General features: G+C 40.1%; 1 protein-coding gene and 1 long non-coding RNA gene across 2 annotated transcripts; both read left to right on the forward strand.

Annotated features, from left to right (window-relative positions):
• Positions 1 to 1,591: 1,591 nt before the first annotated feature.
• LOC118279003 (serine hydrolase-like protein) lies at positions 1,592 to 6,061 on the forward strand. Its single transcript, XM_035598516.2, has 6 exons — positions 1,592 to 1,722; positions 2,151 to 2,221; positions 2,968 to 3,237; positions 3,892 to 4,091; positions 4,890 to 4,987; positions 5,706 to 6,061. Exons 1-6 carry the CDS (start codon positions 1,688 to 1,690, stop codon positions 5,998 to 6,000), a joined length of 969 nt encoding a protein of 322 aa, XP_035454409.2. The 5' UTR covers positions 1,592 to 1,687; the 3' UTR covers positions 6,001 to 6,061.
• A 1,434-nt stretch (positions 6,062 to 7,495) lies between these two features.
• On the forward strand, positions 7,496 to 12,939 carry LOC126912290 (uncharacterized). Its single transcript, XR_007706920.1, has 2 exons — positions 7,496 to 9,859; positions 12,773 to 12,939. It is a non-coding gene; the product is annotated as an uncharacterized LOC126912290 (long non-coding RNA).
• The last annotated feature ends 1,262 nt before the right edge of the window (positions 12,940 to 14,201 follow it).

The raw sequence follows: 14,201 nt of genomic DNA on the forward strand, positions 1-14,201 counted from the left end.
TGATCCTGTTTTTAAATTTTATTTTAAAGGTACACATACATATGTATTTATTTAAGCCTTTTTTTGAAGGAGGAAAATCATCCAATGACTTCTCCCGCCTTAGGCGAGGCGAGAGGGATTATCAGACTCTTACTGACTAAAAACCACTCCATTCCTACTCTTGCTTTTCGAGTCGGAGCCCCGGTAAACCCGCTAGGTAGTCCGCAGCTCCGGATCAGCCATCAGCCCTACTCGGCCTCATCTGTGGTGAATATTTTTGAATAAAATGTTAAACTAATTATTATATGTTATCGGCTTACTCACGTAATTGTTTGACGAGGAACTCGACTAGTTTCAAGTCATGCTAGAGGCTCATATTCATGAGCAGCATTCCGCGACACACGACGCGGCGATTGTCGCGCTGCTACTCCATGGAATAAAACTAGTAGAGTTCCTCGTCATACAGTTACGTGAGTAAGCTGATAACTTAATCATTAATTTAGTATGTCTCACGAAACTTATAATAAAATGTTAAACGTTTCATTAGTTCCAATTTTCTCCACCCGCATTATTAAATTGGTGGCGCTGTGTTCAATTGTTTTTTTATTACGTCTGCTATTTGTTAGTGACGTAGTATTATGATATTTATGATTTTATCTCTTTATTGATGTATTTGAAGTATTATAAGGCGTTTATGAAGATGTTTACTGTACATGGTGTAGTTATTTTGAAGGCGCTAGTATCGCAGTGGATTGTCACGGGCATTGGATGTTGAAGCACTCAAATCTGACTATTAGGTATTATATTATTTTAATGATGTCCTTACTTGATAATTAGAAAAATAATGCTGTTTTTTAAATATTTGTTAATGCACATTCAATAACAACAATTAAGTATTGCTGCTTACCGGTACAGACATCTCAAGTAATAAATAAAATTTGAGTGTCGGTTTGTAATATTGAGGTATTTATTACCGGAGTTGTCATATTAGTAGGTATAACAATAACTACTGTTTCTGCACTGAATCAATCTTTATTTTCTTACATGCATACTAAGTTTAAGTGTGGGAGAGCCATGCTTCGGCACGAATGGGCTGGCTCGACCGGAGTGATACCACGGCCGAGCAGAAAACTGACGTGTAGCAACGCTTGCGTTGTGTGAGTGAGGTTACCGGAGGCCCAATTCCCCCTTTCCCAATCTTCCTAATCCCCGATTCCCGAACAACAACCCTTAAATTCCTAACTCCCAAAAAGCCGGCAACGCACTTGTAACGCCTCTGGTGTTTCAAGTGTCCATGGGCGGCGGCGATTGCTTACCATCAGTTGTTAGGTACGTCTGCTCGTTTGTTTCATAAAAAAATATATCTCGTCTCGCCCAAGGCGGGAGAAGTCAGTACCTACCTAGGTACTTAGATGAATTTCCTCCTTAAAAAAGCTAATAAAAAAACATAAAGTCTTTAAACAAACAATTCCTAGATACTTATTTATATAATTACATGTTTAATTGCAATTTTATAATTAATCTACACATACGCAGGAAAAAATATTTGAAAAAACCATGTTATCTGACATAAAACTGACGTCAGACTAATGCCTTAATAAATACGCTTTATATTTTGTGTATAAATAAATAAACACGCTGTGAATTTGTTACATTCGTTCGTCAAGGCCATTTATGATAAGTCTGATAAGGTTTTACGCTGCAAAACATGAGATTGACGAAAATATTGAGGACAATACACACGTAAGTTACTTTCTATTTCAATATTCTTTTATATAAATGTTTAAATTAAGATTTTTCCGCCATAATTGTTATTTTTAAGTGTTATTTTTAACAATCTGTGACATTTATAACCTTTACCTAGGTTAAATTTAATTATTCCACATAAAATATTACAATCAAATAACCTTCAGTAGCAAACAGGCTTTAGTATCGTGTGATTGTGTCAAAATATAGACGTTTAACATTAAAATTGATAAATAAATAAAAGCAAAACGTATTTTTTACGTTTAAAACAAAACTTTGTTTCTTTTTTGTGCATTTGTGGATAATAACGCCATCTAGTTTGAGAAATAGTAACTAAATTCATTGGTGTCGTCAATTGAGTTATAATTATTAATTTTCTGAGTAAGAAAAATAATTAATAATATATTTTGTGATTATTATTTTAGGACAATGAAAAGTGCATTACGATTGAAAGAGCAGGAGTATTCGATAAAAGCGCCATGGGGGAATATCGCTGGTAAGTATTATAAATGATAAATGATAAATGATATTTATTTCTGTAAATAGATTATAAAATAACACTTTTACACGTCAATATTTCAAATAGCTAGATGAATAGTATTTACATAATAGTTCTTAATATTACTATAAGGGTGATTTTCTAACAGAGATGTGCTAGTAATAGCTAAGTTGTGAAACAATGTGACCGTTTCCAATGATACTACGCTACCTATGTACTTAGCCGTGAGAGGAAGACGCGCAGCTCGAGTATGCGATGTATCGATAGCAGGGAGCTCCATAGCAAACATCTATAGCACGCATTTTTCCTTATACAAAACGTCGCTTAACTGAGTCCGTTTCCCCCAGCGCTAAACTATGTATACCGATGAATATGATTAGCGGAAGCCAAACGTATCCACAGTAACGTAGCATAGCGCATCTCTGGTGGAAAAGCACCCTTAATGTAGTGCTTACACTAAATATTTGCCAGAAAAAAAACTACCTATGTATGGCTGGAAAAATACATAAAACTATTTACTTACTGAAGGTTTTAATTTTTGCGCTGAGCAGATGGCGCTACAGTAGAATAAAGTCAGCAGTGGCCACTTATAGTTTCTTGATTATGACGATGATGATACGTAGCGAAGCACACGCCGTGGTGGTCACCGGTGACCGACGTTAGCGGAGGATTTGCCTTCAACAGTTTTTTATTGTCAGTCAAAGACTTAATACGATACTAACCCCCCCTTTATTTCTCCACAGCCTTAGCATGGGGGGACCCCTCAAATCCACCAGTGATCCTCTGCCACGGGAAACTCGATGCAAGCTCTGGTTTCCGACCCCTCGTCTCCAGACTACCAACCTGCTTCTTCTACCTCAGCATTGACCTTCCAGGGAACGGGAAGTCAGATCATTTGCCGAAAGGAGTCCGGTATACCGTCGTGGACCTGGTACCGACTATTGTAAAGGTTAAGGATCACTTTAAGTGGGACAAATTTATCTACATTGGACATTCTCTTGGAGTTCCTATTGGTAAGTGACCGTTTAATCAACTCTTTTTTTGTCGGGGGGGGGGGGATCCTCATGGACTTCCTTCCCCCGGGGAAAGGCGGAGGGGTATGCCGCCGGACTCTTACCGGCTAAAAACCCCCCGGTGTCCTCTCAGCACGTGATCGTGGGGGGCGCGAGAATCCATTCTTCCGCAGCCCCACATCACATGCCGGCCAGGTCCGTCTGACCTCATCTCTTGCACGGGGTAGTAAGGATGGACTGACCGATACCCACTCACGCATTTACCTCGGGTTATTGGAATAGGGGGCGGGGACTTCAATCTCTGGAATCCCTAAGTATTATAACTTAAACACAAACTAACATATGTAACACTTATAGGTAATAACGTCACGCCCAGCGCCGGCGTGAGGGCCACTGATACCCTGGGCGAAAATATTGTGGCGCCCACTTAAGGGAAGCAATATCTAATGTTAGTTTTTGGGCCATCGCTATCACGCCGGCACTGGTCACGCCTTTTATCCCTAAAGGCGTGACAGAGGTGCTCATTACGGCACGCAATGCCGCTATACAATATACACCCACTTTTCACCATTAGCCTATCTGTTCAGGAATAAAACGACGAAAAAATAACGTTGTTGTATTAACAGCTAATCTTAATAATCCGTCACGTTCCAGGCAAAATCTTCAACATAGCCTACCCAGGCCACATCACGCGTGTGGTCGAGCTGGACCCAGTACCAGCGCACCACACGTGGCCATTCACCAGACAAGGCCTACACGACTGGTACCACTCATACTATCTGATGTACAATGATGAGAGGTTCCACAAATTCAACAGTGGGCTCGATACTGCGCCGAAGTATAGTTATGAAAAGGTGAGACGTGTTTTGTGTAAAAGCTAGGATTCTGAATACTAAGCAACAGCAACGCTTACGGCCCGCCTGATGGTCAGCAAACACTATAAACTAAGTATATAGGAGCGCTTATATCCTATCTACACCTCTTTACTTATAATATCATTGGACAGGGCCGTGTTTGTGTCACAGTACACAATCACATTATGGCATCTCCTCTTTGTACTTGCTTCATGGTGATTTTTTAGAGACTAACTAGAAAAAGAGAACAGTAATAGCACATTTAAAGCAAGATCTACCTATCATGATAAGTAATTAGTGAACGATATTTATACACGTGATTGTACTCATGATTACAAACAACTTTCCCAAAGAAACTTCTTTTGTATACCCATTAGTTTTATTTTTATCGTAATAACAAAACAACAAAATTTCGCGCGTGCGTACTTTCGCATGATTAGCTGTTAGCAGCGAGGCACCCGCGCCCGCGTTATAGGAAGACTAGTATGCATGATAACAGTGGGTCAGGCATACCCGCTGTCATCATTTTTGTGCTTTTCTCCGGAAGTTTAACTTACCAGTCTGTCTGCGCGCAGTAACGTCAATACTATACTCTGGTATCTGTGAGAGGGTGGTATTTCTCCGATCCAGGTTACCATTCAAGTTGAATAAAACAGTTTATAGATTTCACGATGGCAATACTAGCCTCTGCTCTTTTTTGATTTTGTTTTCCACAAAGTAACACCTGACTCTATTTAATAAATTATAGACCGGTTTTGTAAAACATTACCAGTAATTTCGTGTGTCGTGTGGTTTCAGGCACAACAGCTGATGATGCAGACGCGAGGTTTGTCTAAGGAGGCGACGGAACACGTCCTGGAGCGCTGCCTGGTGCCCGCAGGAGACGGGCTATACAGGTATGAACGACTAACATAAATATTTACCTAGTAAAAAAAAGCAACGTCACGCCTTTTATCCCCGAAGGAGTAGGCAGAAGTGCTCATTACGACACGTACTGCCGGTATACAATGTACACCCATTTTCCACCATTTGTGTTATAAGTTCCATGTAAAAGGGGGTGAACCTATTGCCATATACTGGACACATTTCTAGACTCCGTGCTACTACTGAGAAATTTTCGAAAATCCGAAAAAAGCCCAATAATGCTTTGCGCAAAAAGCCCAGTAATACTTTGAGTTATTTACCAAGTATGAGGATGCTTTTCCACCAGAGATGCTATGAAGATGTAATAGCTAAGCCAAACGCATCCACAGCAACGTAGCATAGCACATCTCTGGTGGAAAAGCAGCCTTATGCCCCCTTCTTTTTGGGATAAGCCCTCCACAACCTCCCATACCACTGCAACTCCTGTGCATCAGGATCCACAGTAGATACAACTATGAAAACACCGGAACATTGATGTCCGCCGCGTCCCAGGAACATGAATGACTGTCTTGGATCCCGCAACGAAACAAATCAGAAGATATTATTAGAGGAGAAGAAAAAGAAAACAATAGTTTCCATTTCCCTCAGTGAATTTAATGCAGGAGACAGAATGGCTTAAGTCTAAAGGCACACCGGTGCCGCCTCTGCCATATTTTACCAGTTTCTAAACAAACAATTCTTTTTTTCCAGATTTACCTTCGACCAACGCATGAAAGAAGTATCAGTGTTCCCGTTTTCCGGAGATATGTTGAGACAAATCTATACTACTACAACAACTCCTACATTTTGTGTGATAGCAAAGAAAATGATAGAGTTAGGCGTCTACGAACCAGTCCCATTCATCATGGATGAAAAGGCTTGGCCTCACGGTAATTACAAGTATAAAATCGTAGAAGGCGGCCATGACGTACACATAGACAATCCAGAGTATATGGCGGATGACATTTCAAACTTTATTTTAGAAGGCGCGAAGGCGAAATTGTGATATTTTTCGTATTGGTCCTACTTTTGTATTATTTATTAAATTAAATGTTTAATTTTTTCTATTTATTGCTGTTTTAATTATGGTATAAGCTGGTAAATGAGTAGACGGTTCACCTATTGGTAAGCAATCGCCGCCGCCCATGGACACTTGAAACATCAGAGGCGTTACAAGTGCGTTGCTGCCCTTTTGGGGGTTAGGAATTTAAATTTTGTTGGCGAATCGGGGATTGGGAAGGGTGTAAGGGGAAATTGGGCCTCCGATACCTTTTTTTTTTTTGGTGACGGGGGGAAACCTTCAAAAGGCGCCTAGCTTTTTGGGGATAAAAAACTAGGGAGTGTGGGATTTTTACCTCACTAAAACCACCCCGGTGGCCACCCTCAACACCTGTAAGGGGCACCGGGTCCTCTTAATAGACCTGCTCCGGAGCCCCATGGTGCAACGCCTGTTACGGCACATCCCTAGGGAGACGCGTGCCTCCCCTGAGCCTTACTATGCAAGTTGCACGGCAGCACGTGACCACTGTGCTGCCGTCTTCCCTGGGGTCACTGGGTGGGCGCCAAGAGTCCCCACTCTATGCGCCCGTGGCCCCAAAGGACCGCTTGCAGTTGATGCAAGCGGTATTTCGGCGTATTAGGCGTCAAGGCGGTTGCCTCCTCGACGCCTTCTACGAACAGGATCGGCCCTCTCGCGATCCCGCTCAGCAGCTTCCTTTTGGGACATTACAGTCTCACAAAAGGAAGCCACTTCCCTCCAATTTTCGGTCTCTGCCAACATAGCCTTAACTACTGCTGACAGAGACAAATCTCGCCCGATCCTGGTGACCAGGACCCGCCGCTCAGAGGTCCACGCTGGGCACTCCTCGAGCGTGTGCTGTGCGGAATCCAGGTCACCTCCGCAGTGGTGACAATTTGTCGTGGCCTCTCGCCCAATTTTGTTCAGGTACTCACCGAAGCAACCATGTCCGGTGAGCACCTGAGTGAGCCTGAAGGAGACGCGCTCCTCTCTCTTCAGCCAGGCTTCGAAGTGCGGCAGAATGGCTTCGACAACGCGCTTGCGTGAGTACTCCGGCTGTTCTAGCCGCTCACGCCACCGCTCGAGCGCGTGTCGCCTTGCTTGCCGCCTCAGCCTAACGAACGCCACTCCTGGCATCCTACCGCCGTTTCGGCGGATAGTACGAATTTGGTCATAGACCTTTGCGTCCATATCCGCCAGGATATCCAACGGCGGAAAGCGCGCAGGGCCTCCGATACCTAGGATAGGTTTGACCTTTTTTGTTTTTCGGGCACTCCAGTAGGTACCCTTAGTATGAGATTGCTTTACGTTTAAAAACGAAACGAGAGAGCGTTCGGCGCTCTGATTAGTTGGTTTATTCGAGCCGGCCAATCAGAGCACCCAACGCGCTCTTGTTTCGATTACTTTAAACGTAAAGCAAGCTCATACTAAGGGTACAGACCACTCAACCACTATTGTTAAATAAAACACTCATTTCTTTCACTACTAACATTTATTTCTCAATTTATGAAAACAAAATGTGACTACTTATACTGTGTTTTACATTAACCACATAACAAAACAATGCAATAAGTATTTAACCGACAAATAATTAGGTGAATGACCTCTTAACAAGTTCATACCGACACAGTTAAAATCTTTTCTACTATTAGCACACGCTGCTGTGTATTTGTGCCTAATCTGATCTAAAATTTAATAATAATAATAAATAAATAAGTTCATACATCGACCCCGAGACCCCTTGTCCGGGAGTCGCACTTAGAAATAAAAGTACTTTAGTATCATAATAATTTAATCAAAAAACAAAAATACAAAGAGGAGATGTCATAACTGGATTTCCCTTTAACATAACGCGTGACACTTTACGGGGAGCGCGGGACGTTACAAACCACGCCCCTCTCTATTTTCCATCTAGCGGTCCCATACTACAAAAACGTTGCCAATTGTCCACATTTTAATGTGCCACTTTCTGAGCGCTTATAAACTATCTACACCTTTTTACTTATAATATCATTGGACAGGACCGTGTTTTTGTGTCACAGTGCACAATCACATTATGGCATCTCCTCTTTGTACTTGCTTCATGTAATAAAAATGTATGAGAATTTTACATAATATAATTACATGACGTCAAACGCTTAATACATACGCAAGTAATATAGGTATATACATAGATACTAATATATTTTTACATAACAACGACCAATAAATTACCTACCTAACTGCCGTATTCAGAGTAATTTAATGCTTACTTAAAGCGGACTACCTAGCGGTTTACCGGGGCTCCGGCTCGAAAAGCAGGAGTAGGAACGGGGTGGTTTTTAGTCAGTAAGAGTCTGACACTCGCCTCGCCTCGCCTAAGGCGAGAGAAGTCTTTAGATGATTTTCCCTCCTCAAAAAAAACCTTATCCTTAGCCATTGTTTTCGGAACAAAATCGTTACTAAGGATTAGTTTAAGTAATCATTAAATGTCTCTGAGTGTGGCAGTAAATTAAGTAAAAATCACGGTTAATGTGGGAAAACCTTTACTGAAAAAAGCTCAACTAGTACTAATAGAAGTAGGCTGCGCGACGTCACCGCGTCTGCACACGCTGCTTAAAATGATGAAGAGTCCCTCTGTGACTCGAAACTAGTAGAGCTTTTCTCTATTAATTTATGTGTGTAAACCGTGATTTTTATTTAATTTAGTATGTCTCAAGATTGTTATTATAAAAAATACCTACCTAAACATTGTGTAATATCAGTATTTGAGTATTAATTATATGTTTGAAGATAATTGTATATTTAACTAATATAATTGTTAGTAATAAATATACATTAATGCGTTAAAATTAGGCCCTCAGTATAAGACCTCTCAGATGGGGCCCAGTAGGGCTGATGCCTGATCCGGAGCTGCGGACTACCTAGCGGGTTTACCGGGGCTCCGGCTCGAAAAGCAGGAGAAGGAACGGGGTGGTTTTTAGTCAGTAAGAGTCTGACACTCCCTCTCCCTCCCTCAGAACAAATATTTATGATTATTTTTCATAGATACCTAGGTAATTAGAAAGATTATTCTGACCTGGGGCCTTAGTCTGCTATTACAATTGTGTCAGAATGGTCGATCACTGAGCAGTGCGAGAGGGACGAAGCTATGTAGGTTGTATAGCTCCGTCCCTCTCGCACTGCTCAGTGATCGACCGATCGATGATAATAGCAGACTAAGGCCCCTGTTGTCTATAGACAGACATATTAAATCCAATCCAAGATAGTTAATTATCACTTCTCAAGTCTTTAGATATTAAGGCTTAGGCCTTCAGTCATTCCATACATGCCTAGCATAAATAGACAGACAATATTAATTTACACCTACAAATTAATTATTATGTTATCGGCCTACTCACGTAACTGTTTGACGAGGAACTCGACTAGTTTCAAGCCATGCTAGAGCAATAGCAGCGCGACAGTCACTGCGTCGTGTGTCGCGGAATGCTGCTCATGAATATGAGCCTCCATGGCTTGAAACTAGTCGAGTTCCTCGTCAAACAGTTACGTGAGTAAGCCGATAACATAATAATTAATTTAGTATGTCTCACGAAAGTTATAATAAAATTACACATACACATACATAATTATTTTAAATCGATTTGGTATCTTGTATTTAGGCTTTAAAGCCAGTCAAGAGGCTCATATTCATGAGCAGCATTCCGCGATTGGAGTTACAAGATATAAAGAAAATCGAAACTACACATATTAAAAATGTAGCTAAGTGCTAAGTGTATTTAAAAAAAGCTTTCAACATATATTTTGTCAAGGTATCGCTTTCTATGATATTTCCACACATTCGACGGTCAGTTTATACCAGTTATAAGTAAGCGTCCACAGGCCCGCATCGTACGCATCGCACGCAACGGATTTTAGTTTGTCTTGTATAGAAACTCATACAACGGCGTTCACTGATCCGCATCGTACGCATCGCACGCAACGGATTTTAGTTTGTCTTGTATAGAAACTCATACAACTACGTCCACTGATCCGCATCGTACGGACCGCATCATCAAATGATAAATGATATTATTTTGCAAATAGGTTATAAAATAACACTTTTACACGTTTTACAATCTCTTAAATAACTAGATGAGGCCGGCATTTCCTATTGGACTACTCTGAGAAGAAATGTCGAAACAAACTCAGAGGTAAATTCATCGGTAATGCCTATAGCGATGCGTACTGATGACGTCATACGGAATGCGTACGATGCGGGCCTGTGGACGCTTACCTTATATGTATTACCACATTTACCATTGGGGTTACTCCATAAAGTCGTATTATCAATCACACCATCTTAAAACCTTTAAATTCGTTGAACCTGTGTCGAGTTTGGTATCGCCGGACTATTTAAACTATGTCCCATTTTGAGTTCTTTAAAAATTAACATGATTTACAAAAAAAGACGAAATATTCTACTGATATGTTAAGATTAAATTACTAGGATGCTTACCTCAAGTCTAGGTGTTATTTTGTGCTGTACTCTAGACAGAGCTGCGGACAACGTAACCGGTCTTTTTTATGGTATAAGCCGGTAAACGAGCTGACGGATCACCTGATGGTAAGCAACCGCCGCCGCCCATGGACACTCGAAACACCAGAGGCGTCATAAGTGCGTCACCAGCCTTTTGGCGGTCAGGAAGGAATTAGAAATTTAAAGATTTTGGGAAATCGGGGATTGCGAAAGGGGTAATTGAGCCTCTGGTAACGTCACTCACTCAACAAAACACAATGCAGCGTTGTTTCACGTCGGTTTTCTGCTTGGCCGTGGTATCACTCCGGTCGAGCCGGTCCAGCAGTGCCGAAGCATGGCTCTCCTACACTTATTTACAGGTTACGGGGGCTCCGATTCAAAGCAGGAGTAAGAACGGGGTGGTTTTTAGTCAGTAAGAGTCTCGATACTATTGCCTCGCTCAAGGCGAGAGAAGTCATTGGATGATTTTCCCTCCTCAAAAACGCTCATACATTGACTTTTCTACACACTTGTTTAAGTAGGGTTTATACAGTAATACGATTTGAAGCCCTCTACCCCATTCAGGCGACTTTTTTTTGAGGGGAGAAAATCATCGAATGACTTCTCTCGCCTTGGATTTAGGCGACTTAGGACCTTAAGTCAAGTCAGTTAAGGTTTAAAGTTGCAGTGCAAGGAAATATTATGGGCATACCCAAAAATTCTAACAAATATTTAAGAAAAACTCAAAATGGGACACCATATCCAGATAACAATGTAATTAATCCAATTTAAGTGCATTATTCTCCCAGAAATCCGGATCGCCCGTCAGCAAACGCATGCGCAGGTCGAGAGTCCTATAAAAACGTTACAATTTAAATTTAAAACTAAATTATTACCATATTGTAATAATTTTCAGATAAAAATATATTTATATCATATCATATACAAAAAAAATATACATAAAATATGTACCTTTTATTTATTTTTCAAAAGAGGTTTCTTGGTACCTTTAGTATGAGTTTGCTTTACATTTAAAGTAAGTGTAGCCTACTGGGAAAACGTCGGCAGGGAGCTCTCTCGTTTCAATGTCGTTTAACGTAAAACAAACTCATACTACACCAGAGACGGCGAACTATTCATATAAAAGTGCCATTTTTCTAAAGAAATGTTGTTTGAGGTGCTATATGTGCCATAAAAACAATGATTAATATTTTTGAACGAGCAAATAGCTTCACTAGAGGACTGACCGACAGACAGGCATTATTAATATTATTATATTTGCTTTGACGTTCAAAAGTGCCATCCTGGTCTATTTGAAATAAATAATTTTGACTTTGACTTTTGAAAAATAAATAATTTTGACTTTGATTTTTGAAAGTTTGTTAAAGCAGAATTTCTCCTAAATTGGACTCATTTGTGTAACTAAATCTTTAATGTTATACACATATGAAAATAATGACACGCATAAATAGATTTTCAGATCAAAGACGTGCTTGAAATATTGTGTTGCGTGTCATTAATGGCACGCGTGCCAATGGTTCACCATCTCTGTACTACACATTCTGATCGGGATGGATCGACAGTATAACACATATACAAAACACAACACAAACAAATTAAATACTTTAATTGAGATTTATAAACAAAAATAAACACATGTCTCTTATATCTACAGTCTAAAGCGACCTCTTCCGTGAGCGATCTAGAAGCGAACGCGAAGCGGTGCGGTGACACGCGAATACAACGCGATGCGGTGTGACGGCGGCTATGTCCTACGTGCATGTGAATCGTTTCGTTTTGTTTCTGTTGCCGACATTATAAACAAACACGTGACGGCACCGCGTCCAGTTCACGCGGCAATATCAAGACAATACGCTAGTTTCCTACTAGTCAAATTTAATACTTTTTTCGAAACGTCAAAAACGATATTTTCTATGAACTTTGTATGAAGTACTCTATTATGACGTCATCAGATTTTACGTCAAATAGCAGACTTATTTCTAGAAATTTAGCTAGAAAAAATCGAAAATTAAGCCTAGTTCATCAAATTTATGAATGAGAGTGATTATTTTTGAATATTTTATTGTATATACTTATTGAGAAGTTGTAGGTAATAATTTATTTTTGACCGAGAATACTACCCAATTGATCGCGTTCGCCGCACCGCATCCCACGTGCGGTTGGTGACGTAGGCCACGTCAATACATTTTGACAGTTTGTTGTTTTCGCACCGCGCCGCATCGCTTTCGCGTCTAGATCGCTCATGCAGGACGTCGCTTAAAGGTAAGCGTCCACAGGCCCGCATCGTACGCATCGCACGCAACGGATTTTAGTTTGTCTTGTATAGAAACTCATACAACTGCGTCCACTGATCCGCATCGTACGGACCGCATCATCGGCAATGCCTACATGCGATGTGTACTGATGACGTCATACGGAATGCGTACGATGCGGACCTGTGGTGACTACTGAAAAGAAGCTTGACATAAAAAAAACTAATAAATAAAAAACATTAAATTATAAAAAAAAAACACTCACCTATCTTTTTTCTATAAAAAATAATAAAATAACACAAAAATACATTATTTGTATTAAAAGTTTACTAAATACATTAACAGCCTATAAGTGGCCACTGCTGACCAAAGGCCTCTCACACGGAGAAGGTTTGAGCATTAATCACCACGCTTACTCAACGCGGGTTGGCGATTTAAAACTTATACATAATTAGAAATTATAAGCCCAGGTTTCCTCACGATGTTTTCCTTCACCGTTTGTCAGTGGTGTCTAAATAATCTTAGAAAGTACGTATAACTCGGAAAGAGTCACATTGGTACTTGCCGTTGGTGGGTTTCGCAACGGCACTCTCAGGGTGTTTTTCTACCAGAGATGTGCTATGCTACGTTGCTGCGTATGCATTTGGCACCAATCATATTCATTGGTACACATAGCTTAGCACTGGTGAACTTAGCTAAACTTTGTTTTTTATATGGAAAGATGCGTGCTATTGATGACTTCCGTACTATCGATACATCGTATACTCGAGCTGCGTATCTTCCTCGCACAGTTACATAGTTTAGTATCAGTGAAAACGGAATAGTTTCACAGCTTAGCTATTACATCTTCGTAGCATAACTACATAGCACATCTCTTGTGGAAAAGCACCCTCTTGCATGAGAAGCGAGCGTCTTAAACCTCCGGGCCACCACGACATAAACATGAATGTTTCTACTTATCTACAAATTCTAAAAATACGTCTTTTGTAACTATTTTATTCACTAATTTGAGATTTATATGTAAAAATATATTTAACAAAACAAACACAATATAATAACAAAAATAAATTAAATTAACAATTGATACAATAACTGAGTATAAAAAAATAAATATGTGATGGAAAATCCTGTCTGATTCACTAAAAAGTGAGTTGATCTAATATTTATAAAAATATTAATTATTTATTATATTGATAATTACTTAATACAAAGAAATAGTTGGTAGATTTGTATATCGATTAATTTAGTGTTGAAGAATGATTATGCCTCAATCTTCTTTAATATAAAAATAAGTCGGGTTTTCCTTCCTGACACTATAACTCCAGAACGTACGAACCGATTTCCACGGTTTTGCATTCGTTGGAAAGGTCTCGCGCTCCGTGAGGTTTATAGCAAAGGAAATTCGAGAAAACTTCAAGAAAACAGGGAAAATTATAAGC

This window comes from Spodoptera frugiperda, chromosome 24 (assembly GCF_023101765.2).
Source record: "Spodoptera frugiperda isolate SF20-4 chromosome 24, AGI-APGP_CSIRO_Sfru_2.0, whole genome shotgun sequence".
NCBI classification, from domain to species: Eukaryota; Metazoa; Arthropoda; class Insecta; order Lepidoptera; family Noctuidae; genus Spodoptera; species Spodoptera frugiperda.